Source organism: Mus caroli, chromosome 1, assembly GCF_900094665.2.
Source record: "Mus caroli chromosome 1, CAROLI_EIJ_v1.1, whole genome shotgun sequence".
In the NCBI taxonomy this organism is placed as follows: Eukaryota; Metazoa; Chordata; class Mammalia; order Rodentia; family Muridae; genus Mus; species Mus caroli.
In genome coordinates this window covers 32,100,198-32,127,835 of record NC_034570.1, presented here as the reverse complement: position 1 = coordinate 32,127,835, position 27,638 = coordinate 32,100,198, and the positions used below count along the sequence as shown (strand labels likewise).

The 27,638-nt window shown below is 45.4% G+C and overlaps 1 protein-coding gene across 6 annotated transcripts in view; it reads left to right on the top strand.

The window, feature by feature from the left end:
- Mgat4a (alpha-1,3-mannosyl-glycoprotein 4-beta-N-acetylglucosaminyltransferase A) overlaps positions 1–27,638 on the top strand; it is a 99,593-nt gene that overhangs the window by 55,306 nt on the left and 16,649 nt on the right. For all 6 annotated transcript variants that reach the window (XM_029478360.1, XM_029478357.1, XM_021158920.2 and 3 more), the window contains 4 exons: positions 18,230–18,276; positions 20,266–20,379; positions 21,837–21,912; positions 27,148–27,262. In XM_029478360.1, coding sequence (XP_029334220.1) covers positions 18,230–18,276; positions 20,266–20,379; positions 21,837–21,912; positions 27,148–27,262 — 352 coding nt within the window. The remainder of the gene's footprint in view (positions 1–18,229; positions 18,277–20,265; positions 20,380–21,836; positions 21,913–27,147; positions 27,263–27,638) is intronic.

Here is a 27,638-nt window from a genome sequence, read left to right as displayed (position 1 = left end):
TTTCCTTGTCCAGGTCCTCCACTCCCTTCAGCGTGTGTGGTAATGATGCTTCTCCTCGGTTAGTGCTCAGCATTCCTTTTGGGAAGCACTGTGAGCATTCATGGTGAAAGCTGGGGACTGAGCAGGCCAGGCGGTGTCAGCAGTGCCCTCTCTGAAAAGCCTGCTCTAGGATGGCAGTGTTTGTCCATATTTCTCCATAGAATCTCAATGCAGAAAGTCTGTCCTGAACAGAAGAATCGCAGTGTGTCACTGGATTCAGCCACTAGGCAGTTTAAAGTCATTGCTGAGTCTGGTTGAGTCTCCATGGGTCAGTTAGAAGTGTTTCCCTAGGTGTTTGTCAAGCACCAGTAACAGGTCCATCCTCTGTGGCCGTGAGCATGACTGGTGCACAGGATGAGTAGAGATCTCCAGACTCCTCCTCAGCTCCTGTCTACCTGATAACATCCTTGCCTACTTGATAACACCATAGGAATGTCTGTTTCTACTTGATATTGCCATATGTGTCTAGTGAGCACTGTAGTGGTTGGAATAAGAGTGACCCCAATAGACCCATATGCTTGAATGGTTCATCACCACGCAGTGGCAATATTTTAAAAGGCTAGAAGGATTAAGAGGTGTGGCTTTGTTGGGGAAAGTGTGTCACTGGGGGTGGACTTTAAGGTTTCAAAATCTCATGCTGAACCCGGAGTCTCTCCCTTTACCTATGGATCAGGACGTAGTTCTAAGCTACTGTTCCAAGTCTGCCTGCATGCCTCTATATTCCCACTATGATGATAATGGACTGAACCTCTAAAACTGTAAGCCAGCCCCCAGTTAAATGCTTTCTCTTGTATTAATTGGCCTTGGTCATTATGGCTCCTCACTGTAATAGAACAGTGACTAAGACAGGCAACTCTTAATTTGTGCAGAACTTAGTGAGTCTAGTCTTAAGCTGGTGCTCTTGCTGGTCTCCACGTGCTCCCGGGAGTTCTCTGGGTAGTGCTCATCCTGAGCCCGGTGTCTCGTACAGATCTGTGTGTCCTCTGGTCTATCTATGTGTGTTACTCCAAAGTCTGCCTCTTCCTCTCCACTCCCTTCTTCCTCCGTCCCAGCTGCTCACCTTCTGTGAGGCTACCTCTGGTCTCCTAGTTAAATTATTGATAGTGCTAACAGGCAAATATGGAAAAAAAAAAAACAAACAACTTTTTCAGGCAAATCAGGGATTTCTACGAAGGCACGAATATCTCCAGTTTAAACATATGAGGAGAGATTAAGGATGAAAAGATTCTGGGCATGCTTTTGTATGCCTGTAAACTCATATCTTAGGAGGCTGAGACAGGAGGATTGCTGCAAGTTCAGAGCCAGCCAAGGCTATGAAAGACTGTTTTGTGAAGTATTGGTCTGTGAAGAGAATGTGTAGGTCACCGTGGGTGGTCTCTGCTTCACTAATGTCACTTTTTCTTCTCTCTATTTTTATTTGTATATTCCTCAGTTTTCATTTTAAAATTTAAAGTGTTCGTTTTTATTTTTTAAATTAATTTCGGGTTTTAAGATTACTCTCTCATCCCAATGTCCCTAAACCCTTCCTTGCATTCTTTGAAGCTCATGGCCTCACGTTTCATAAGTTGCTGTTATCTAGGGGTTACATATAGAGGTGTGTGTTAAACAGGTTGCGTGTACCCGAGATACGTGAATACAACCTGCTCGCTATGTAGAGTGTCACTCAGGTGTGTCTTTAGATCTGACCGTTTGGTATTGGATAACAGATACGTGTGCTTTCCTGGGGAAGACCGTTTTCTCAGGACCTCGGCCTTCCGCAGTGGCCTGCAGCTCTCTGTGCACGGTTGAGGCCTGTGGGCCTTCCCCCTTCCATATCTGTTGGTGCTGTCCTTACTCAGCTCGTGCTTGGGCAGCCATGCTGATGAGACTTTATGAGTGTGGCTTCTGATGTTCTTAGGAGACGCGCCCTCAGAGTGAACTCCATTTCTCTGTTGGGTCTTTCCACCCTTCTCCTGAAGTAATCCCTGAGCCTCTGGTGCAGGGGTTGTATTGTGGATGGGATGGGCTCCACAGTTCTGCATATTGATGGGTTGTGGTTTTCCGTAATGGTCTCTGTCCTTTGCAAAGAGAAGTTTCCGGGATGAGCGGCAAGGGCTGCCCCAGAGAAAGATCAACGTATTTTTATGTATGTGGATGCTTTGCCTGCATCTGTGTCTGGGTGTCTGCACTCTGCTGTGAGTAGAGGTGAGAAGAGGGAGTTTTGATTCCACAGGAAGAGCGTTAACGGACAGTGATCTGCCATGTGGGTGCTGGGAATTGAACCCACGTCCTTTGAAAGAGCAGCCAGAGCTCTTAACCACTGAGTCATCTCTCCAGACCCATTTTTTTTTTTTCTTTGAAAAGACCAAAAGATGTTTCTGTTTGGGAGAGTAATCATTAGCTATGATTTAGCCCTCTGTTTCTCTCAGTTCAGAACTTTAGAAGGGGCCGAGACAGACCAACTGGTTGCTCTGGAGGGTACTTTGTGTGACCTAAGTGGTTGGTCTGGTTTCAGGTTTTGTTTTTTTTTGTTTTTTGTTTTTTTGTTTTTTACCTTAGAGTTTAATTATAGAGTATTTTGAGTTTCCTTCTGACCTCCACATGCACACCTTGGCATGTCCCCTCCCTCCAAGTAAAGAAGTGCTTATTAAAAATCAACTATAAGGGAGCGGTGATCAGATAGGCATTCTGGTGACTGAATGTGTCTTAGATGTGACTGTCTTGTCTTTGTTCCTGCTTGTGGTGCCTGACTTCACTGTGACTTTATTTCTGTGTCTTCTCAGCCTGGTTCCTCAACCCAACCCTAGCCACATGCATCCGCCCTAGCCGCATGCATCCGCCTCAGCTGCATGCATCCACCCCAGCCAGCTTTCAGTAAATCTTTTGCTGCTGTTATTGTTGTTGGCTATTGTCTTAGTTAAGGTTTTACTGCTGTGAACAGACACCACGACCAAGGTAACTCTTTTAAGGACATTTCATTAGGACTGGCTTACAGGTTCAGAGGTTCAGCTCATTATCATCATGGCCAGAAGCATGGCAGCATCCTTGCAGACATGGGGCTGGAGGAGCTGAGAGTTCCACATCTTGTTCTGAAGGCAGCTAGGAGAAGACTGGCTTCCAGGCAGCTAGGACAAGGGTCTGAAAACACAGGCCCACAGTGACACACCTATTCCAACAAGGCCACTCCTCCTAATAGTGCCACACCCTGGGCCAAGCCATATACAAACCAGCACACAGCTATGCTTGCAGTTTCTGCTGGTTGCAGCTAAGATCCTGATAGGTCTGTATTTTGTTTAAAAAAACAAAACAAAACCAACTTGAATTTTATAGACGGCCACCAAACAGAACAGGAAGTTCATGTGGTTGCACGGCTGTGTTGGCAGTTAGATGATCTTCTAGTGAATTAGAGAGAGTGAATGGTTCTTTGATGCAGTGTTGGGCACAATTCAGCCTGCATGACTGACAAGCAGAGATGTTGTTGAAAACGATGATTGCCAAGGCTTTGGAAAGACTGATTCGGACTGAGAGGTGAATTAACTATTTTCGTTAATGTTTTAAATTATTCTCTTACAGTTTTGTTTTATAAATGACAATATTACATCATTAGGAATATAGGTTCAAAGCTCATCTTAATGGCCAGTATCCAGCTAAAATTTTAGTTAATTAAATCAATGAATGTAGTCAATGTTTTGAGATAGTGTCTCACTACTAGCCCTAGCTGGCCTAGAACTCACTAAACCAGGCTGGCTCAAACTTGCCTGCCTCTGCCTTCCCACTACTGAGATTTTAGAGGTGTATGCTACCATACCCGGCTTCAGCCAGTATTTTTGAATTCACTGGTGCATTTATTAGTGGTTTGGGGGCGGGATTGAGTGAGTTCATCCTCACTGGATGGCAACATTGTTTCATGTCTTCTATTTTGACTTGTTGGTCTAGTATTTGTGGCACTTGATTCTCTTCCTTCCTGAATCACTTAAAAATTCGCTTAGCTCTGAGCTTAGAGTGTGCCTGGCCCCTCCAGTCCATAGTCGCCTCAGTCTCCCCCCCCCCCCCCCGCCTCCATCTCCACCTCTTTCTTTTCCCACTCACTCTGGGGATTGGATTCAAGGCCTCAGGCTTGCTAGGATAAGTGGTATAACCAGGTGTACTGGCTGGTTTTGTGTGTCAACTTGACAGACTGGCATTATCACAGAGAAAGGAGCTTCAGTTGGGAAAGTGCCTCCTTGAGATCCAGCTGTGGGGCATTTTCTCAATTAGTGATCAAGGCGGGAGGGCTCCTGTGGGTGGTACCATCCCTGGGCTGGTAGTCTTGGTTCTATAAGAAAACAAACTGAGCAAGCCAGGGGAAGCAAGCCAGTAAGCAACATCCCTCCATGGCCTCTGCATCAATCAGCTCCTGCTTCCTGCCCTGTGTGAGTTCCAGTCCTGACTTCCTTTGGTGATGAACAGCAGTGTGGAAGTGTAAGCTGAATAAACCCTTTCCTCCCCAACTGCTTCTTGGTCATGATGTTTGTGCAGGAATAGAAACCCTGATTAAAACACCAGGTTTTTACAGAAAATCCTTTAGTTTGAAAGAGGTACCTGGGAAGCCTTGAGCTAGTGATCCTGAACCAGCCTCACAGACAGCTGGGCCTGCAGGTGTACATGCCCTTCCCCACTCCTGTTCCCACTTCGCAACATTGTATTGAGCCTTTTGTGGATCTTTCTAGTTTCTTAGGTGGTATTTAGAGAGTTTCCTACTAGGGAACTCACTAAAATTGGTGGGTTTGCTCTTTTCTGTTTGCCCGGCCTCTGTCCCAGCTGCCCTTACTTGTTAGGTTATCTTGCCTAGTGCATTCCACCGCATTAATAAACAGGCTTCCGTGTCTGTTATCAAATTAATCTGCTTTTTGGGCTGTGTTTGGCTTCAGGGTGAGATGGCTGTGTGGTGCTATGTGACGCTGCCCCTGCTCTGTTAGGTTTGTCCCGCTTTCTACACGGGCTTGGTGTATTCCCTTACCTTCTCTTCATATCCTGTTTTGGCTTCGTGCTGCAGTTATCAGTGTTCAGCAAACACTGTTGTCCTTTGGATGTTCTTCCTCCTGTCTTGATTGAGAAAAACTCAGCTAAGCTTCTCCTACAACTGTCCCATAGGTTGTCAGGGTTAGTTTTTGTCGACTTGAAACAAACTTATGTACTTGGAAGTAGGAACCGGAGTTGGTAGATTTGTGGCCATCCAGTTGACCTGTGGGCATGTATGTGGGCACATTTTTTTTTTTTGATTATTTAGTGATGTAAGAGAGCCCTGCCCACTGTGATCCTCCTGAAAATGGTCATACTTTTAACTTTCACATCAGGACTAAGCCCCATTGAGTTAGCTTCTGTCGAGGTATAAGGTAATGTGAAAGTTCCGACCATCACCCATTCATTATCACAGCTGCCCGTGTTGAGAGAACACTGTGAACACCGTGACCTCGCTGACATATTTATTGAAAACTCAGTGACTGTTCAGTGTGTGTGTTTCCTGTTGTATTTCATTATCTGGATTTGGAGCTAAACCTCATGCCAGCACTTTACCACCTCCTGTAGGTTGGTGGGAAGTACTGCCGCCGCACCTTCAGAATCGTGGCAGTGACGTCTCTGTGGCAACATCTTCAGTTGAGTGTGGTTTTCTTTGTTCTTTTCCTTAAGGCAATGGTCAAGTCATTGATAGCAGGTTCCTTTTCCTTCCTCCTCTCCGTCCCCTCCTCTCCCTCTGTCCTCTCTCTTCTCTCAGTAAGTTTGTTGATAGACTCTACTCAGAAACCTTTTTTCTTATTACTTTGTATTCTCCTTGTATTTTTATGAGTGATTGAGGGTATGGGCTTTTAGGCTACTGGCTGACAGGGGATAAAGCTGTGTTCTAGGCACCTGGGCGATAATTATATTACTACTACTACTACTAGTTTACAAAAATAAACTTGCCAACTTTCCTTCAGCCACAGAGCTCTTCTTGCTTGTCACCTTTGGTCATGAGACAAAGCCATGCCCTCGAGAGTCTGAGAATTTCAGTTGTTAATATTTCAGAGTGAAGCGGGTGGTTCTTGTATCTGCGTCTCATTGATAACGGTTGTGTGATTTCCAGGGAGGGACTTGGGGATGCCTGCTGACTGTCTTAACCACTCCAAAGCCTTCCAAGATTCAGTCTTTCCTGTTAGATACGCACTTTGTGTGCTTTTGGTGAGGTTAGTCACCTGTGCATTTTTAAACCTTTCCTCCCCTGAAGTACATAAGGCGTATTGCCAGCCTCAGCCATGGCTCTCAATCACTGGGATTATGTTTTCTCAGGCTCTTTCTCTTGTTGAATGAGTGTTTATTGAAGTACCACTGTGAAGCAGGTGCTGGGGATAATGACAGATAAATTCCCCGAACTGAAATTTGCACAAGAGTATTTCTTTTTGTCATGCTGGCTCTCTGTTTTTTTTTTTTTTTGGGGGGGGGTGATTAACTTCTAATTTGATGTACAGATTGCTGAGCAGGCCGTGCAGCACTACCGTTGGCTCTCCGATATCTGTCCTGGCTGTGACTGTCTGTCCTGGCTCCATTCCCTGAGTCCTGTTTCCATTTTTTCACCTCTGAGACCTCAGAAGTCTTGGGGCTCTGGGTAGCTGGCAGGAGGAGGAGGAGACACAGACCCTGTGACTCTGTCTTGTCGCTGTGGCATTCACAGCCACAGTTCTTTCAGTTTTGCTTTTCTGCTGCTTTGTTCCTAAAAAGATGCATGCAGAGATGATGGTTGGAGTTTTTTTTTTTTTTTTCTTTAGCAATGTAAACAATTCAAAGCTATAAGCTCCCTCTAAGAACCATGTTAACTATATCTCAAGTTCTTTATTTTTTAAGCTTAAAGAGAAGGAGGGAGGGTGTGAATGACTATGAATGGGAATGTGCACCACATGTGTGGTACCCGCAGGGGCCAGAAGTGGCAGATCGCCCCAGAGCTGGAGTTATAGGTGATGAGTGTGAGCTGTCTGGTATAGTTGCCAGGAACCAAACACAGGTCCCCTGCAAGAGCAGTCAGTGCTCTTAACTGCTGAGCCATCTCCCCAGCCCCTGCACCCCATACATGCCCCCCCAGTTTTCTCATTCAGATCAGAATACTAAGTTCCTATGTAATTTTTTCCCTTGATCCATGGGTTATGTAGAAATGTGTTTTTACATTCTTACTTATTTGAGAATTTCTCACAATCCCCACTGTTAACCAATCTCCACTTCAAACCCTCTGTAGTCAGAGAACACCATTTATGTGACGTTGGCCCTTTTAGCCTTCTCAGTACTCGTTTGTTGGCCTCTGTGCTTTGTGTGTGCCTAGAGGAAATGGATCCTGCCTGTATGCTTGCATGACATATTTTCATAGAGGTGTTTAGTAGGTTGAGTTGGTAAAATTACTAGAGTTTAGGGTTAAAGTTTGGTCTTCAGAGTCCCAGTGGGCTAGCCTCGGCTACACATCCAGATGATCATTAATGGGTTAGCCTCAACCACACCTCCAGATTATCGTTGATGAGAACAGAGAAAGGACTTTGCTTCAGTCAGCATGGCCATGTGAGACAGAACAATTGAAGGGCTTCAGGACCCCAAGTCTGTCTCCAGGGGCTGCTAGAACTTGGAGATTTGGAAGAAATGAGAAACAGAAGGGGCTCTGGAGTTTGCTTGACTGACTGTCAGGAAATCTGGTTCAGGCCAGTGCTCTGAGATCTGTGTGTCTCAGTTCTGAATCTGCAAAGCATTCAGGAGAACCTTCCATCCCTGTCATCATTTGAGGGGGCAGTCTGGTTTCTGGGTGTGATTGCTCCTGCTGTGGGGTTTAGCCTCAGCCTCTGAAATAATTGCCTCCAATTGAGGGGTGATTTGCCCTGTGATTAGGGGGGAGTTTTAGTCCAGTCATAAAGATACTCGTTGATCAGTTCTGTGTCTTCTGATGTTGAATGTAGCTGCTAAGAGGAGGAGTCAGGAGGAAAAGTAGTTAAAGCAGCAGGATAGAGCCAGAAAGGGGCCAGAATGGGGCCAGAATGGGGCCACAATGGGGGAGGTGGGGAGGGAGACTGGAGCCAGAGCTTCTACAGTATGGAAGGCACTCTGCCCTGTATCTGTACTAATCTAGTCGGCTGTCTGGATTTTAAACTGTGCATGACCATACTTGGGCATCAGTAGTATCTTGGCCTGTTGCTTTTCAGCAGTTAAACCCTTAAGATATTTATATACATGTTAGTTATAAATCATATAGATGATGACTGAAACATGTATTTATTTCATATCCCCTGGAGTTCAGTCACGATCCAACAAGAAAGGGGCTGTGGTGGGTACGTTAGGGAGTAAAATACATCCTGTCCACAGAAGACGCAGAAGATGATGAGGCTTGCTCGTGTAGCATGGCGGGTGCTTGGGAGCTCCTTGGAAGATGAGCGGGTCAGGGAAAGGAAGAAAGGGAGACGACGTGTGGCCACCATGGAGTGGGTTTATTGGCACAGAGGTCATAGGGCAAGGACATGTGACCACAGCATTCCTGAGATGTTCGGGAGGAGGCTGGAGCTGAGTAGGGGGGCAGTCCATAAGGATAGGATGAAGGAATGGGACTTTAGGTCACCACACAGCTCTACTTTTACTCCAAGTTGAGGGGGCTGGCAGGTAATTTTTTTTTTTTTCTAATAACCAATGGTAAATATTTTCAGTTTTGTGAGTCATTTGGTCTGTGTCAGAACTATTAAACTCTCTGTGTTCAGCCTGCACCTATCTGTGGATCGTATACAGTGAGGGTTATGGTCATGTTCTAAGGACATATAGGACAGTGGGCAGGGGTCAGGCTTGCTGAATATCTTGCTCCAACGTGGAAAGCTCCTTGAAAGTTCCAAGCAGAGAAGCCACTTGACACATCATGATAGCTTTTATTTTTTTAAGTTATGTGTATGTATGTGTGTACATATTCGAACCATGTGTATACCTGGTACACTCAGGCCAGAAGGGAACAGAGAGGATCCCCTGTTACTGGAGTGACAGATTAAGGTTTTTAAAAAGTTACATTCTCTCTCTCTCTGTGTCTCTCTCCTCTTTTGTGAGTGTATGAGTTGTGTCCGCTTGCATGCAGTGTTTGAGTGCAGTGTTTATGTTGTGTATGAGCGTGTTGTGTGTGTGTGTGTGTGTGTGTATGTATGTTCTGTGTCACACAGAGGTCAGAGCACAGCCAAATACTTGTTCCTTGCTGGGTACCTTTACCCAATGAGCCATCCTGGGAGCTCAATACTCTTTTGTTTGTTTGTTTGTTTTGATGAGGCCTTATTATGAGGGCTTGTTGGCCTTGAGCTAACAGAGATCCACCTACCTCTGCCTCCCTGCTGGGATTAGAGGCTTGCCATACCCAGTCTCCTCGTGGGCACCAGTACTCTTTAACTGTAGACCTCATTTGAATTCCTTGCTGTTACTGCTATGGTCACTCTCTGTTTCGGCATCCCAGGTTGCATCCAGTCATCCTGAATCCACAGTTTCTTCTCACTGTGGCAGCTCCTTAGGAATTTGTACAGTCTTACGAGTCCTGCCTGGTCACCTGTGCGATAGCATCTCAGCTTGAATGTCTCGTGATTGCACTGTAGTTACAGGCCTTGCAGAGGTATCAAGGCCTGCCATTTGAAAGGCACCCACTGGCGGCTTTATTAAGGACAGGGACCGTTGTCATGATCCAGGCAAGTTCTGGACTAGGCTATCCCACTAGGTTCCAGAAGAGGTGAGTTTATGAAGGGATTTGAACCGAGAGAGTGCTGGGGCCTGTGTGGGAATGTCTGCTGTCATCTGCAGATGGAGGAGACAGAAAAGCTAGGACAGATCATTCAAATGAAGAAGTAGTCGCCTTTTCTTTCTTTCTTTCTTTCTTTCTTTCTTTCTTTCTTTCTTTCTTTCTTTTTTTTTAATTTTTTTAGCCTTTTAACTTCCTCTTTCTGACTCACTATATTACAGCACACGACCATTTTAGAAACTAGTAAAGCTCACAGAAATACTGTGGTATGTGTTTGCCTTTGCTTGAAGTTTAAAAAGTGAAGTATTTATATGGGCAGTAGTACTCTTGTCTCAGACCAGGAAACAGGGTTTTTTGTTTTTGTTTTTTGTTTTGTTTTGTTTTCATAAGCTTTCAACCCCATTTTTGAACATGCTGTCTGTCCTCTTGGTCCTACTGATTGTCAGGTACAAATTACCTTCCTGGAATTCTCACTGTCTCTTTAGTATGTAAAATAAAGTGTGTTTCTGGTGGTGGTGACCCTTCTGACATAAAGCAGCTAGAGAGAAGGGAAATGGCCAATTGACCATTCTGAGACACTAGGCAGTAGACTCTGCAGAGTAAGGCTGTTTGTCCAGGAGACAGAAATAAATGCCGTGAGCCCTGGCTTCTACCTGGTAACAACATTCTGCGTCAGTACAGAAGGAAGAATACCAAACTGAGCTGCTGGAAAAATCTCAGACGAGGGTTCTGAAAGGAGGAAGTTATGCAGAAACAACCCGAGGCAGCCTTTGCTGTGTCAGGACACTAGTCTCAGAGGAGTCAGCCTAAGACAGGAGGACAAAGGGCATGAAGCCCAAACACTTCCATAGTTCAGGTCAGATTAGACCTGAGCGGCAGGCCTTAGTGACCTCTTCAGACCCTTTCGTGTGGTATGTGGTCCGATGTGAAATTCATGAGCTATTTAAAGCTGTACACGAAAATGCTTTCTCATCCTGTAGAGGCCTTTCTTTGAGACTGGGTGTCACTGTGTAGCCCTGGCTGGTCTGTGCTGTGGAGTCCAGTCTGATCCCACACTCGGAGATCCACCTGTCTCTGCCTCGATGATGGCCTTTGACTGGTAATCAGTCTTTGCAGCCCACTTTGTTTATTAAGTTTAGGACTAAAGTACAGGTAGTCTCTGGTCCCTGCTGGTCTCCGTTTGCCTGGAGCACCATTTGAATCACCTCACTTTCTGTATATGTAATCAAAGATAATATGAGGCAGCATACTGGTGTGTTTGTGTGTGTGTGTGTGTGTGTGTGTGTGTGAGAGAGAGAGAGAGAGAGAGAGAGAGAGAGAGAGAGAGAATGAGAGAGAGAATATTAATCCACCTAGTCACTCTTTTTCATGGGAGAGCCGAGTCCGTTTCCGTCCACAGCACTCACGGATCGGTAAGGATTCCTTCTGCCACCATTCTCGAGGTTTTCTGGCTCAGCTGGCACTGTGTTCTATATTACTGCCTGCCTTTGTGGTTTTGTGCATTTGAGCACTCTGAGCACTTTCTGATTGTGTGTCCTGCCTCTTCTGAACAGTTTTGCTTTGCAGTCTCTGTGAGGCTCCCATAGAACAACCTCACAGCCTGACGTTGGCGGTGCACACACAGCTCTACGCCTTTGCCCCGCCACACACGCCTCTGATTGGAGACTTTCCACCATTACCTAGTGTTTCCTGGTCACTATAGTCAATAAACTTTGTACTAAGGGCTGATTGCTTTAAAAATGCCAGCACAGTCCTAGAGAATGCTTCATGTGCCATTTACCACCAAGTTTGTTCTTTGATATCTTCTGTGCCTTAAAAAGTGTGTATGGGGGCTGGAGAGATGACCCAGCAGTTAAGAGCACTGACTGCTCTTCCAAAGGTCCTGAGTTCAATTCCCAGCAGCCACATGGTGGCTCACAATCATATGTAATGGGATCCAATGCTCTCTTCTAGTGTGTCTGAAGACAGCTATAGTGTACTTATATACATAAAATAAGTAAATAAAATCTTTAAATAAAATGTGTATGGGCATTTGCCTGCTGCTATGTCTGTCTACTACTTGCATGCCTACTGTCCGAGGAGGCCAAAAGATGGTGTCAGATGCCATAGGACTAGTTACAGGTGGTTATGAGGCACCGTGTGGTTGCTGGGAATCAAAGCCAGGGCTTCTGGAAGGGCAGGCAGCACTCTGAACCACTGAGCCATCTCTCCAGCCTGTAATGATAGGAGGACTTTTATTTCAGCTCAAAGAACTTTCTCTAGCCAGTGCTCTAAAGTGATGGACCTGGGTCCCACCCCCATTTGTTTATATAGAGTTTAGACAATTATACTGTGCACAGGGTATGGGTGGGCATGCTTGAGCCACTGCACACACGGCGACCAGAGGACAGCTTCTGGGGATGGGTTCTCCATGAGTCCGTTCTCCTTTTCCCTGGGAATTGAACTCAAACGTGGCAGCACATTGCCTCACCAATGAGCTACCTTGCCAGTCCTGTTTCTCCATTTCTGAAAGGCAGCCTTGCAGGATGATCTTGTCATCTTTCCCCTTCAGTTCCTTGAATATATTGCGTCATTTCCCTGTCTTGTAGGGTTCCTGTTAGAAATCTCCTAATAGCCATATTGATAGTCTTTATATGTGTTAGATTTCTTACCTCTTTCTGCTTTCAGGATTTTCCCCCTTTGTTTCTGAGTTTTGAGAGTTGGGGTTGGATTTCACTGGTGGCTGCTTCTGCCCAGTACATGGATGTTGGCGTGTGCACCGAGATGCTTAGTTTCCTGAGACAGACAGGGTCTTACTGAGTTACTTAGGCAGGCCTTGAACTTAAGTAACTAAGATCATAGACCTGAGTCACCATGCATGGGCAGATTTGTTTCTGCTTATGCTTGTGAAGATTCTTCTGAATTCTTTAACAGCCATGTTTGATAGATCTTTCTGTAGAATTCACTCACTATTGGAACTGTCCCAACTTTTGCCCGGGGGCTGGCAGTGGAAAAGCCCGCCCCTGATCCCTCTGTCCCTGGAGTTTTTGTGGTTTGGAAATAGCTCTCTCTTCTGGCCATTCTAGGTGTTGCTTAGCAGGGATGAACACTATTTGGACTGGCATGGGAGATCGGGTGACAGTGTGGACAAAGTTGGTAGGGTCTCTGCTTGGGTGCCTTGCAAGGTGGTCCTGTGGCAACTTCTGGCCCAAGCGCTCATAGTCAGACTAACTGTAGTCTGCAGTTGGAGAAGGGTGTAAGCCGAGATCCCAGTTTAGGCAGAGCTGCTGTTCAGAATGAGTGGGCAGAGAGCCCTTGCTCCTCAAAAATGTGTGCTTGAAGATGGCTTGCAGGGTGTGGCTGTGGTATGGTTTGGTATACACTGTCTAAGCTCATACAGCTGTGGCCCAGAACTACTGTGTAGAGTGTGGGGCTGGGAATCTTGTCCCTGGGCAAGGTCTTTGTAAGGCTTTTTGGCTGCCAGGAGCTGCTGCTTTAAAGGGTGCTTGGGGCAAGCATGTCTGCTCTGAGATAGGGAGGTGAGCGTCTCTCTGTTGGGGTAGGGCCACTGGAATGGGCATGAAGATCAGCTGTTTAGGGACTCAGGCTAAGCTGGATTTCCTCAGTGCTTTGTGAGCAGGCTGCCATGCCAGCTGTTAGATCAGGTGCTGCAGACGGCAGTTTGTAGTACAGAGGTAGTGCCACCATGACGACAGCATTTGCCACTGTGACTCCACTTCCTTTCTCTGAGTCCACCTGTCTCGGCTGCTATAGTTATGTTATTACAGCCAGTGTCCCCAAGATGAGACTAGAATGGGCCTCCTGGAACATTTCTTAAGATGCTTAGGCATCTAGAGTCTTCTAGAGAATGGAACCTTGGGACCTCCTCTCCATATGGCCTTGGGCTAAAGGAGGGGCCGCATTTCAGTAATTCTCCAAATGTTGGGATCTCAGAGATTGCCAATTGAAATTTTCCTGGTGGAGAAAGGAGCTTGCTGCTTCTGGCTCCTGCTGATGTTCTGCCCTCTTAGGACCCACCCTTCACCCTTGCATGTGTGTGTGTACTATGTATGTATGTATATGTATGTATATGTGTGTGTATGTATGTGTATGTATATGTGTATATGTGTGTGTATATATGTGTGTATGTGTATGTATGTGTGTATGTGTATGTATGTGTGTATGTGTATGTATGTGTGTATGTGTATGTATGTGTGTATGTGTGTGTATGTATATGTGTGTGTATATATGTGTGTATGTATATGTGTGTGTATGTGTGTGTATGTATGTGTGTATATGTGTATATGTGTGTGTATATATATGTGTATGTGTGTGTATGTATATGTGTGTGTGTATGTATGTGTGTGTGTGTATGTATGTGTGTGTATGTGTGTGTGCGCAGCTTTGTGTGTCCACCCCGAGGAGAGCAGAACGCCCATGACCTTGCTCATTGCTGTATGCTCAGCATGAGATGCTGTTTCCCTGATGCTTTATACCTTGCTTTTCTGTGCGATCCACGTTATATTCAGCCGGGTGCTGCCATGCTGAGTGTTTTAGAACTGTTCCGCAGCCCGACAAGGAAAACCCACTCCTCAGCCCGAGCCAGCTGTCATAAATTTACAAGATATTTCTTATAAATGCAGTTTGTACACTATATATGGTCTTTTGCACTGTGGTTTCTCTTATATAATGTGTCTTTAGGATTCATACATATTTCAACACATAGAAGAAATATCTTGTTTTCAGTTGCTTGATTGCTTAATATCTTTCCTTTTTTTTTTTTTTTTTGCTATGTGGTCTTATCTGGCTTGAACCTTTGTAGACTAAAATGGCCTCCAGCTTACAGAGATCCACCTGCCTCTGCCTCCCAAGTCCTAGGTTTAAAGGAAGTTTATAAACCAGAGGTCAAAGTCGGGTGTCTCCTCTGTCATATCCACCTTAGCTTTAGATGATGATGATGGTGGTGGTGGTGGTGATGGTGATGATTTACATAGTGTTATGCCTGCATATATGTCTGCATGTCAGAAGAGGGCACCAGACCTACCTCATTACAGATGGTTGTGAGCTACTGTGTAGTTGCTGGGAATTGAACTCAGGACCTCTGGAAGAGCAGCCAGTGCTCTCAAGCTCTGAGCCAGCTCTCCAGCCCTCCACCGTAGCTTTTAAAGACAGGTAGGCTCTGCCTTGGAGCCTGGAGCTCACTAGCCTGGTTATTTAGTGAGACCAGGGTTTGTCCTGCCTTCTCACCCCCAGCTTAGGGATTTGGGGCAAGTACTGCTGTACCCGTTCCTCTGCCCCATTCTGGGGATCTAATCTTTGCTCCTTTTGCTTACTGACTGAGCCCTCTCCAGCCCTTCTTTGCCTTTTATGCCTATTTAATTCTCTGCTGTCCAAGCATCCCATTCCTGGGACATGCATATCCCAGTTTTCAATTCACAGATGAGTGGTTACTCTTCTTTCATACAGTTTCCGTTTGCTGTTTAAAATGTCTTAGGCAAAATGCTTACCTTAGTGAGCAGCTTTGAGTGCCCATCCCTATGACGCCAGCCACAGAGGGAGGGGCCAGAGTCCCATTGAAAAGACTTGGCTAATGGAGTCCAATGCTTTCAGATGGCTCATGGGTTCAGCTTTCTTCAGAGGAGTCCCACCCCACCCCCACCCCCAATCTCCAGTAGATACCAGAACGGTTCAGCTCTCCATCCCAAAGGACACCAGCCACAGTTGTTTAAACACATTTTCTTTCTTTTTCTTTTTTTTTTTTTTTTAGATTTATTTATTATATATAAGTACACTGTAGCTGTCTTCAGACACTCCAGAAGAGGGCGCCAGATCTCGTTGTGGATGGTTGTGAGCCACCATGTGGTTGCTGGGATTTGAACTCAGGACCTTCGGAAGAGCAGTCGGGTGCTCTTACCCACTGAGCCATCTCACCAGCCCTTAAACACATTTTCTGTAGATATGTTAATAGGTAAGGGTGGTGGGAAGCGGTCTGTATGGTTGCGTTTTGTATTGCCCATAAACCAGCTTAAAGCTCACATAACGTAACAGACCTGTGTTCACAGGAAATCGGTGGCTCTCAGCTTCAGATCAACCTGCCAGGAGCAGAGGGTTGCCTTTCCGTATTCCTTTGCTTGAGCCATATCACCATGGCTCATCAAGTATGTGTCATACTGAGTTTCAGGATGTTTCTGAGTACACTGTGGTCTATGTAAGCCATGCTTGGTTCCAGTCTCCAGAATCAGTCTCAGATACTCTTCAGTCAAGCATGTGGGTGATTATTTAAGAAAGAGTCACTGACTGTTGGCCTGAGCTAAGGGGAGAGGATTAATAAAAGCTGGAATCCAATCAACAGAAATCAAAGTTAAATTAGGCAAAAACTATTAGTTTTTAATGAGATTTTTTTCCTCGTTACTTCCAGTGTTAAGCTATTTCTTTTTACCTGCCAGCATTAGATGCTTGACAGTCTTTATAACATAGCTCAAATTTTATATATCACTGTTTTCTCTTAATAGTTGACAATATTTGAGTTGTCACTGAGTTTCAAATGGATAGAGTTGTGCTGTCTAGTTTTATGTCAACTTGACACAAGCTAGAGTCACTGGAGAGGAGGGACCCTCAATAAGACCAGACTGTAGGTAAATCTATGGGGCATTTTCTTAGTGACTGATGCATGAGGTCTCAACCCATTGTGGGTGGGGCCACCCCTGGGCAGGGGATCCTGGGTTCTATACGGGAGCAGGCTGAGCAAGCCATGAGGAGCAAGCCAGTAGGCAGCATCCATCTGTGGCCTCTGCATCAGTTCCTGCTCACAGGTTCCTGCTCTGTTTGACTTTCCGTCCTGACTTCCCTCAGTGATTGACTGTGGCCTGGACGTGTAAACTAAATTAACCCTTGCCTTCTTGGTTTGCTTTTGGTTGTGGTGTTTCATCACAGCAATAGTAATGAAAGACTCCGAAAGGAGCCCCTCGCTCAGGCCTCAGGACAATAGCGGACACCCAAGAACTCACGACAGACCGAGCTTGTTGCAAACCACCTGAGGCTTTATTCGGGGGAAAGCCAGAGCTCTGGGGATGACTCATATCCCACGCAGGGGTACAGGAGTCGACCTTGAGGGGAAAGAGGTCCCACTTTTTATAGGCCCTCGGGGGGGGGGGNGGAGAAGGGGGAGAGTAGGGGATTTCCAGATCTAAACAATGTCTATTCTCAAGAAATGGGTATGGGAGGGGTACAAGGAAAGAGTCTAATGAAGGTGCAGCAATGGGCACACACCTGGTCAGAACATTGGCAGACACACAGGTTCAAGGAGTGGCCAGAGCATTGTGCACCTCTATTTTTCTAAATCAGTGAAGCTAGTTCTGCTAACACTGACGTCTATCTTGCCAATTTCAGGGCTTCTGTGTCCTTTTACATTCTGCCAGGATCTTTCAGTAACCCTGCCTAAGACAAGAATATTAGATTTTTCAGGTGTTTGTGTGTTTGTTTTTGATGGTGCTGCAGATCAAACCCAGGGCTTGGTTCACGTAAGGCAAAGGCTCTACCATTGAGCTATATCCCTAGCCTAGATTTTTAATTGCTTATAATTGAAGCATACCCTTTATTTCAAACTGTGGTTATCATCCTCCTGATTTGAGTTTTCAGTATCAATATAATAATACAGGATGACTCTACTTTTTATTATATAGGTTTATTCAATATAGTCTCTATGGTGTCTTCCCCTTGCCCCCCTCCCTTAATAGAAGAGAAAAAAAAAGCTGAGAAGCAACACAGGTGTAGCTGCAGAGGTGAATCTTGAGTCTCGGTTTCGGTTTCATGGTTCCACTTTCATGGTTCCACGTACTGCCCACAGGCTGCTTCCCTGCTGTGCGCATGCACACTTAAAGGCTCGGATGCGGCCGTCGGGAGAACAAGAAGTGCTTCTCGTTCACTTTTAATCAACTAGTAAATCAAGTTGATTGGATCCAGTGGTTGAACATAATAAAACGTACATGTTTGCTTACTGTAATAGTACCTAAGGACATTTAGAGGTGGTGTTTCATAGAGCAAGTGTCTAAAACATTAAAATGGTATTTCCAGTGTGTGATTCATTATTTAGCCCACTTTGAGTTTGGCATTAAAAGTGAAGTAAGAGGCTGGAGAAACTGCTCAGCAGTTAAGAATACTGGTGACTCTTCCTGAGGATCCGAGTTCAGCTCCTAGCATTCACTCCATGGCTTACAAACATCTGTTACTCCAATTCCAGGGGATCTCATGCCCTCTTCTGGCCTCCAAGAGTAGCATGGTCGTGTACTATACATACCACACATGCACATGCACACATACATACATACATACATACATACACATACACACATACACAGCACACACACATACACAGCACACACGCATACATAGCACACACACACACACACACATACACACACACAGAGGCAGGGTAACACACATAAAAATCTGTTGTAAAGTGAAATAAAAACCATACTTCTCTCTCTCTCCCAGACAGATCTTGATTATGTTCACAGCGTTGTTGCCAACCTGGAGAAAGAGTAAGTTTTCTGAAGCGCACAAGCGGAACTGTTCCCACAGCTATTATCTTTGGCTTTCTGTTAAAAAGGTCTTTGCCTTCTAATTCATTTCTCTGCTCATTAGTATCAGCGCCATTTATGTTCTCATTACATAGCTGTGCATGCATCCACGTGTCTGGTGAGGAAGTTGGTTCGTTCCACTGTAGCAAGGCTTTGAATAGCCTCTGTAAGGAGCATGTCTTTAGTCTTGAAAGTGAGGAGAGAGTTACGGTTGGGCAGAACTGTTTGAGTCTTCCACGGATGTTCACCTAGCAAACTTGATGTCAGGACAGATGTTAAAATGAGCCATACCCTAAGCATGCCTTTCTGTCCTTGTCAAGATTGGAGCCCAGGGCACTGTGAGCAGGGAGCAGGTACAAAGCTCAGGAAGTTTTAGGCATTGCTATGTTATATGCTGTTCACTTGCTGATGTTAAAGTTAGACGTGATGGGTTTCTTCCGTGAATTTCATCTGGTTTTACCCCTACTTGACAAGAAATAACTTAGGGAACTGGAAAGATGGTCCCGTGGTTAAAGGTGCTTGCAGATGTTGCAGGCTACCCGAGTTCAGGTCCTTTGTTCAATTCATCATCCCTGATGCCCCTGGTACCACCTCAGGGAGATCTGTCACCTCTGCCCACCAAGACCTCCCTTCGCCTCCCCTCCCCATGTGATAAACATAATTAAAAATAATAGGGCTGATGAGATGGCTCAGCGGGTAAGAGCACTGACTGCTCTTCCGAAGGTCCTGAGTTCAAATCCCAGCAACCACATGGTGGCTCACAACCACCTGTGCAACTGAAGACAGCTACAGTATAATAAATAATAAATAAATCTTTTTAAAAAAATAAAGATACTTAGAAGAGACTTTAGAAGCTGTAGTTACTTGCTAGCTACACACTTAAAATAATTTCTCCTTGTCGGCCAAAACATGAAAGCTGGAGATTTAAAAAGACGCTGCACATACTTCAGGGTCGAGTTATCATGTGTTTATAATATCCTCAAGTGCTCTACTCTTGTCAGGCTGTAGAGGCAGGGTGGCAGAGGCTCCTTAAGGCAGCGTGATAATGACTTGTTCCTCTTCCCATGGGCCTCCGGAGCAGTAGATTCTACAGGCTTCCTTCATGTGCAGGGAGAGCAAGGCCAGAAAGAGCAATCACAGGCACTTGCAGCAAGGCCAGCATTCCACCAGCTCCAAGGAAAAGTTTGCAAGAATGTAAAAGAAACCACATTTAGTTAGTGGAAACGGACTCAAGAGCCTCAGAAAGGGTTTCTCAGCCCAGGCACCACTGATCGGGTGAGGCGATTCTTGTTTGTAGGCTCTTGGCATAATAGGATGTATATCAGGACCCTTGGCATCTGCTCATTAGGTGTCAGGTGAATTGTCACTAGTTGTGACAACCAAGATATCTCCAGGCCCCACTGAATACCAGGAGGGATAGAGTTGCCCTGAGCTTAGAACCTGGATTGGAATGACATAGAGCCTGCAGCCTACCACTAAAGCTTCCAAAGACTAGAAGAGCTTCATGGCTTTAAATTTGAAAACCTCAGGTTCATTCATTAGTGTATGTGCGCATATGCCGTGACGTGCATGTGGAGGTCACAGAAACATTTACTAGTCTCTAGTCCTACTGTGAGGTTTACGGGCATTGAACTCAAGTCTGCCCACCAGGCTTGAGGGCAGTCACCTTTAGTGACTGAACCATCTTACCAGCCCAGAAAAACGGAAGAGCTTTGATTTTTCATAAATAATATATGTTGGGTAAGCATAGAGTCATTTGCTCCCCCCTCCCCGAGTTCCCTGCTTTCTGTGGGACCTTGATTTGCTTAAATTTGAAAATTGATTGCTTGTAAGATGGCACTGCCTGTAGTTTACCTAGGGTTTCTGCTACATTTACATCAGTAAATTAAGCATTAAGGCAAGTGACATCCCACAGAGCTGACATAATACAGCTAACCTTTCTCTTGATAGATTTTCTAGAGAAATTAGTTCTGGCCTGCTGGAAATAATCTCTCCTCCTGAAAGCTATTACCCCGACTTGACAAACCTGAAGGAGACGTTCGGAGACTCCAAGGAAAGAGTGAGGTAAGCAACAGAGATGCCCGGTGCACACTTAGATGTCAGGCTGCCATGGTGCCTGTCGGTTTCAGGGTGGTTTAAAAGCATTAACACCTAGTATTCGTTTCTGTTTGCATTCCTTCTGCATTATCAATCTCTAGCAGCATTCAATTCATAGCTCTAGACACTGGCCTCACGTTCCTAAGGCAGACTTTTCGAAGCTCTAGTTCAGGGAGATGTTACGATATTACTGAAGAAAAGGCTTGTGGATGAAAGAGTCTGGAAGATGCTGTATTGTAGCTCAGTAGAGCAATAGCCAAGCATGCATGGAACCACGGGCTCCATCCTCAGTGCCATAGCAAGTGTGCTCACCGCTGGATGTGTTAGCAACTTCTATGCTGTGCTGTCTCTAGAAGGGGATGTGTGCAATGTTGACCAAAGTTCCTTCAGTGGAGAGCCTCTGTACAGGGGGTAACTAGAGGGTTAGTCATCGTCTTCTTTTTCTTTCTTTCTTTTTTTTTTTTTTTTGAACCATTTCTTTGAAGTTTATTTTAATGGAACAGCTATTTACTTTTGCATCCACTGTTTTGCCACCCTCTCCTGTCTACATTTTAGCAGCTTTAGAGATGCTAACTAGTCATTAGAGATGGAGTTCTTCTGATGACATAGGGCCAAAGAACATTTAGCTCAAGCTCATTAAGCACTGTTTGAATAAGTGTATTTGGTGGCACTCTTAAATCCTCCCCGTTTTATGTATGTGAAAAAATAAAATAATAATCAACCTAAAATATGTGAGGGGGTTCAAGGAGTCTTTCTTTTGGTGGACATCTACAACAAGAAACTATTGGGGAATATGGAAAGTAAAGGCTATTGCTAACGTTTGAGAATAAGGTGATAGGACATGAGCTACATTCTAAAGAGAAATTCCCCTGGGATAGACAAAGTTGTGCATCAACGTGGCCACAAACTCATTGACTACAGCCTGAAATGGTAGCCAAATCACAGTGATCACTGATCATAATTTGGGAGTTTCAGGTAAGTTGTCATTTATGACATATCTTCAAAGTGGCAATTAAAGGATGATACAGCCTTATATTGTCTTTAATATGTCTAATATCTACTAAGAAAAGTCAGTATGTCAGTGGCTATCTTAGGCCCAATAAAACTCAGTCCTGATAAAGGGCAATAAAATAAACCCAGTTATCATTAAGAAAAAACAAAAACAATAAAACAAAAAAAAAAACTTGGGCTGGAGAGATGGCTCAGCCGTTAAAGGCTAGGCTCACAACTAAAGTATAAGGGTTTAGTCTTCTTAAGATGCATGGTGATAGAGACTGCACTGGAGGAAGCCGCTCTTGGACCGTCTCTCATGTGTGGGAGTTTATCTGTGTGTGTTGTAATAGACACGAGGGTCAGACATCTGCTCTGAGTTTGCTGGTTTTGAGTCTGAGTCCTAACGCATTCTCCGGTGCTGTTCATTTCAGATGGAGAACCAAGCAAAACCTGGATTATTGTTTTCTGATGATGTATGCCCAGGAGAAGGGCATCTACTACATTCAGGTGAGAGTCAGGGGCTCCCGGGGGGTTGTGGGTTTTGTTTCTTTTGCTCAGCTTTTATATTTGGTGATTTTAATATTTTTAAAGTAAAATACATTTATTAAAACAGAAAAAGAAATTTACTTAGCTTATAAAACATTTGAAATGGGAAAGTCAGGCATACATGGCTCAAAATAGATTTTGAATTTTGTATATCGTTTGACGATGTTTGGGTTCAGAGGTCTATGTTAAAACACTCACGTGGATACGACAGACGGGACGGTAGAATAGAGAGCATCTCGTCTGATCTGGCAGTCTCTTGTATTTGTGTGTATAGGTCATGTATGTGTGTGGGGTACATGTGTGAGCTTACTTGTAAGGGCCAGAGGTCATTGTTGGTGTCTTCCTCAGCTAATCTCTATCTTATTTTTTGAGGTCAAGTCTCTTACAGAACCTGGAACTTACCAGTTCAGCTAGCATGGAGCATGGCTGACTAGCAAGTCTGAGAGTTCCCCCTGCCATGACTGCCTTTTTGACATGGCTGATGGAGCTTAAACACAGGTAGCTGTGCTTACACAGCGGTCTGGCCTTAATCACTGAGCTGTCTCTCCAGCCACACTTTAGAAACTTTATGTGTCTCATATACTCTAGGCTGACCTTGAGCTCCTGACCTCGCAAGTGCTGGGATCACATGCTAGGAGAGCCCTGTGTCGGCTGAGCCCCTACCTCTGTGTCCCCTGCCTCTTTTCATATTGCACATCCATGGGTATAAGTGTGTGATTGCTTTGTGTGCTTTGGTTTATAGTGTAACCCAAACGTGATCCAGGCAACTGAGCGTATTATTGTGCATGTGTGTATGTGTGCACACGTGGGAGCATATGTGCGTATGTGTATGTGTGTGAGCGTGTGTATGTGTGATCATATGAATGTCACACTCACACGAGTGTGTGTATGTGTGGTGTATATGTGAGAGAGAAATCATGTGTGAGCATGTGTACTCATGCACGTGTGAGCGTGTTTGTGTGTCCATATGTATGTGAACTCTCACGTGTGCATGTGTGTATGTGTGTATGCATGTGCATGCATGTGTGTTCATGTGGGAACATGTGTGCATGAGACCTCTCTCTCTACTTGCGGCAGCCTTCCTTTCTCTGAGGATGCTGACAGATTGGCTGTGCTGTTGCTCCTTGGTTCAGTTGTTTCTGTTTATCAGAGTGAAGTTCTCTGAGCTTGCTGAATTTGGACATTCATTTGTCTTTGTACCCTTGGGACGTTTTCAGGCAGTATTTCTTCAGGTAGCTCCTTCGCCCTTCTTGAAGTAACTGTACACTGTTCTCTTCACGGTGTCTGTAGGTTTGTGGGTTGTCATCTTCATCCTTTGCCCTTTTTTCCCTCAGCACCATTAGGTTTGAAAACTCTCTCTCCACTGACTCTTATTCTGCTTGGCCAGGTCTTCTGTGAGGCTTCTCATTCGGGTTTTGTATTCTTCAGTTCCGGTGTCCAGTCTGGTTCACCTCCATAATTTCCGACTTTTTGTTGATGTTCTCATTTAACCCCTGTACATTTTATTTAGTTGCACACTCTGTGAGTTATGATGTAGCCTCACCACAGGGTCCTGGTTGTTGTTACTGTTGGAATTTTGGCATTTAGGAAAGCAGCTGTCCCCCTGGCCCCATCCTTGTGGTCAGGATTGGTTGGAAGGAGGATCTGCTTCTGATAATGTCAGCGGGAGCTCCTGGAACCCTTTCCTCTTTTTAAAATTGGTTATTTTATTTATTTACATTTCAAATGTTATCTCACCTTCCCATTCCCCTGTCCCCCTGCTTCCACTCAGCCACTCCCACCTCACTGCCCTGGCATTCCCCTACACTGGGGCACAGAGCCTTCACAGGTCCAATGGCCTCCCCTCCCATTGATGACCGACAAGGCCATCCTCTGCTACATATGCAGCTGGAGCCAGGGGTCCCTCCATGTGTACTCCTTGGTTGGTGGTTTAGTCCCTGGGAGCTTGGGGAAGTGGGGGGGGTCTGGTTGGTATATATTGTTGTTCTTCCTATGGGGTTGCAAACCCCTTCAACATCTTCAGCCCTTCCCCTAACTCCTCTATTGGGGACCCCATGCTCAGGCTGATGATTGGCTGCGAGCTAGTGGTAACAGGTCGGAGGTGTCATGCCTACCCTTCCCTTTATCCGGGTCTTTTGTCTGGGAGGAGCTTAGACATGCTTCACAGTTGCTGCTTCTGGGGTCCTCTCTTCTCTGGACTCATGGGTAGAACCCAAGTGCGATTGGCTGATTTCCACTCTGGTGTGTGCACCTCCATTCTTTGGGGATGTGTGTGGGAATCCTGTGTCTCTCTGATGGAGTGTTCCTCAATGCTCATGCAGTCGCTAGCACCAAGTCCTGGCCTTCACTCCTGGCCTCTGCTGAGTGCCTGCCTTGTTCCTGTCCATGTTTGAAACAGGACAGAAACAACAACACTGTCAGGACACAGGCCAGAGAGTCAGGCTTTGGAGACTTGGAACTAACATCTCTGGTGACGGGNGGGAAGGGGGGGGAGGGTGGAGCCGGGATTCCCAGGGGAGGGCTCTGGCTGTTGTATGCTCTGGCTTTAAAGCCACGTCTCTGGGGATAAAGGAGGGTCTTGAGTTTGCTGTTTTGCTGTCTTGCTGATGGCTTAAATCTCTAACAGGAAAACACACACACACACATACACACAGCCTCAAAACTAGTCTCCTTATCACAGCATAATATGGAAAACTTTAAGGTGGTTTTCTGCCATTTCTTGGAGTAACATGATTCTGTGCTATCATCCTTTGTTGGTCATTTAGATTGTGTCTAAATGTTCAGCTCTCCAAAGATTAATGATGTTTTTCTGAAAATGGTCCATTTCCCCAAAGCTTGCTCCTCAGGAAACAGGGTTGCTGTATATTCTGATCTTCATCGTTGGGCAGCAGGAGACTCCTCTTAGTGAGTTTGTCGCTGTCTGTCTACAGAGTATAGAACAGAAACCACACTCGCTTCAAAAGCCTTCAGATTGAGGGCTTGGAATGTTTGCAAGGGAAAGGGATTGCTTAGGGAGAGCCAAGGAAAATAGGGCCAAAAAGACAGGGAATCAAAGGAATTTATCTCACACCTCAGAGGTGTTCCCTAGGGCTGTGCCTCCATGGTTGCAAACCTGGGGCTTTCTAATCCACAGCTTCTAAAGGGTGCTTGTGGGCAGGAGGTGGTCCAGGGAGAGTACTGGCCAGTCCCCATGCCACCCTGTATTCATTTCCCAGTGCTGGAAAAATACAAGGTACTTAAAAGAAGAGCAGAGCCAGGCCAATTGTATTATCAAGGATTTATGCTTAAAGAAAATACCAGCCAGCCTGGGGTTGTGCCTTCGGGCTGGGCTGGCTTACAGTGGCCTGGGCAAACCATTTCTTGAAGGGCTGCGTTACCCAGCATCAGCTCATGCTCTCATGGTAGGTGACCCAGGGCTCCGACGCCTCTCACAGGAATTTCCCTCATTCACTATGATGTTTAACTTCAGATTTCCACTCAAGGGTCACATTTTTGTGAACATTTCCTGTCTCAATGTTCCCAAAGTGCTTTGCATATCCCAATAATGATGCAGGCAAGCATAGGGAATAGTTTAGCGATCTAGGACTCTGCTTGGTTTGAGCATACGCTCCTCTCAAAATACTGCCTGAGGCACTTATCTGCACATATTTGCACACAAGCTCTTTCCCTAACACTGCACCCCAAAACCTGTGAGCAACCTAGGACCCCAACCTGCTGTATGCACACCCCACAGCCACAGTGAAGTAAGTTCCTTTTCCCTTTATCAGATTCTATCCATTCATACTCCTAACACAGAGGTTGGTCTGAGCTGAACTGTTTTGGGGTGCATGTACAGTAAGGCAAAACCGTGTCCGTTTTGGAGAGGGTTCAGGACAGGGTTTCTCAGTATAGCCCTGGCTGTAGAGACCAGGCTGGCCTTGAATTTAGAAATCCACCTGCCTTTGCCTCCTGAGTACTGGGATTAAAGGCGTGCACCACCACTGCGCATGCGCCAGCATGAAACTGTGTCCTTAAAGGAAACTCTTACGGAGAATCCCCTGTTCATATCTGAGACCTGTGCATAATGCGGCACGCACATAATTAAAGTCAGACACATCATGGGACAGGACGTGCACAGTAGAGAAATGACTATAGACCTTAGTCTGTTGATCAAAACAGAACTACCCTTGCTACTCCCTTCAGCACCAAACTCCTCCTTTTCATGTATCCCATAAAGGCAGCCCCAGGCAATAACTGGAGCCCTTGAATATCTTCACTCATGTGGCCCTCTGCCATTCTTGACAGTGAATTTCTGATCAGCAGTATCACTTAGCTTTGAGTAAAATCCCTTTGATACTTTGTGTATATATATATGGCACGAGGATGGGGGGGATGGGAGGACGGAGTGCTCTATTGCAAGTGACTTGGAGTGTGCTGATTGCCTGCAGGAACAGTCACTGACAGGTGCTGCTGGTCCCATCCTGCCCTCCTCACTATATCCCACCCCACGTGGTGGCTCCTAACTCCTGTAACTCCAGTTCTAGGGGGCCAGTGCCCCTTCTCACGCCCATGGGCTCCTGCACACGTGACACACTTAAACTCATGCAGAGACACATACATATGCATAACAATTAAAAATATATATAAAAGGGGCTTCTAGGTGTGTGGCTCACTAGTAGAGCCCTTACCTTGCTTGAGCTGGGCCCTGGGTTCTATCCCCACTGTGTGTGTGTATGTGAGAGAGAGACAGGGAGACAGAGAGAAACAGACACAGAGACACAGAGAGATGGAGAGACAAAGAGAGAGAGGCAGAGAGAGATGGGGGGAGAGACACAGACAGACAGACAGACAGACAGACAGACAGACAGAACAGAAACAGACAGACAAAGACAGAGAGACAGAAACAGGTATCTGCATCAATATAGAAGGTGTCAAATGGGCACTTCCCCAGCTTTCATGTTCCTCTCATCTTGTCAGGTGGGGGAAGGTGAGGGAAGACGCTGGCTTTCCTTTGACCTCATCACACTAGGGAGTTGATCCACTAGAGTGAGTGTATATTTTATATTGACAGCATCTGGTCTTATATCTTTATTGGTTTTAGCCATAGTTTTCATGATTTCTGTGAGCGCGTGTGCGTCTTTGTCCATAATAATGCTCATTGATCCCTTTCCTTCCCCTTTTGACTTTTAAAGATGATTGTTCAATTTTATTTTCTAGCTTGAAGATGATATTATTGTCAAACAGAACTATTTTAATACCATAAAGAATTTTGCACTTCAACTTTCTTCGGAAGAATGGATGATTCTAGAGTTTTCCCAGCTTGGCTTCATTGGTAAGAAGAGCATTTGATGGTTTATCTATTTTTATAAAATAGCTAAGTCTCAGAATCTTAAACCAATTGCTTCCCCTCCCTCTCCATCAAAAGTCACCTTTTCCCAGGGAAACTGACGAGTTTTGAGAAAACTAAGCTTAGGTAAATTTCCTGATGCAGATGACGATGGTGGTGACCGCAGTAGACTCTGACTTCCGAGGTGTAGCTTGTTGTTTTGTAACAAAATTTCAGTTGTTCGAGAGCACCCAGCTGAGCTTCCTCCTCAGCTGACATCCCACCAGGAATCTCCATGCTCCCCTCTCCTTTCTGTGTGCGCCTCTACCTGTCGCCTCAGCTCCTGCTTACTCTGAATGGTTTTTTCCTTTTTTTTTTTTTT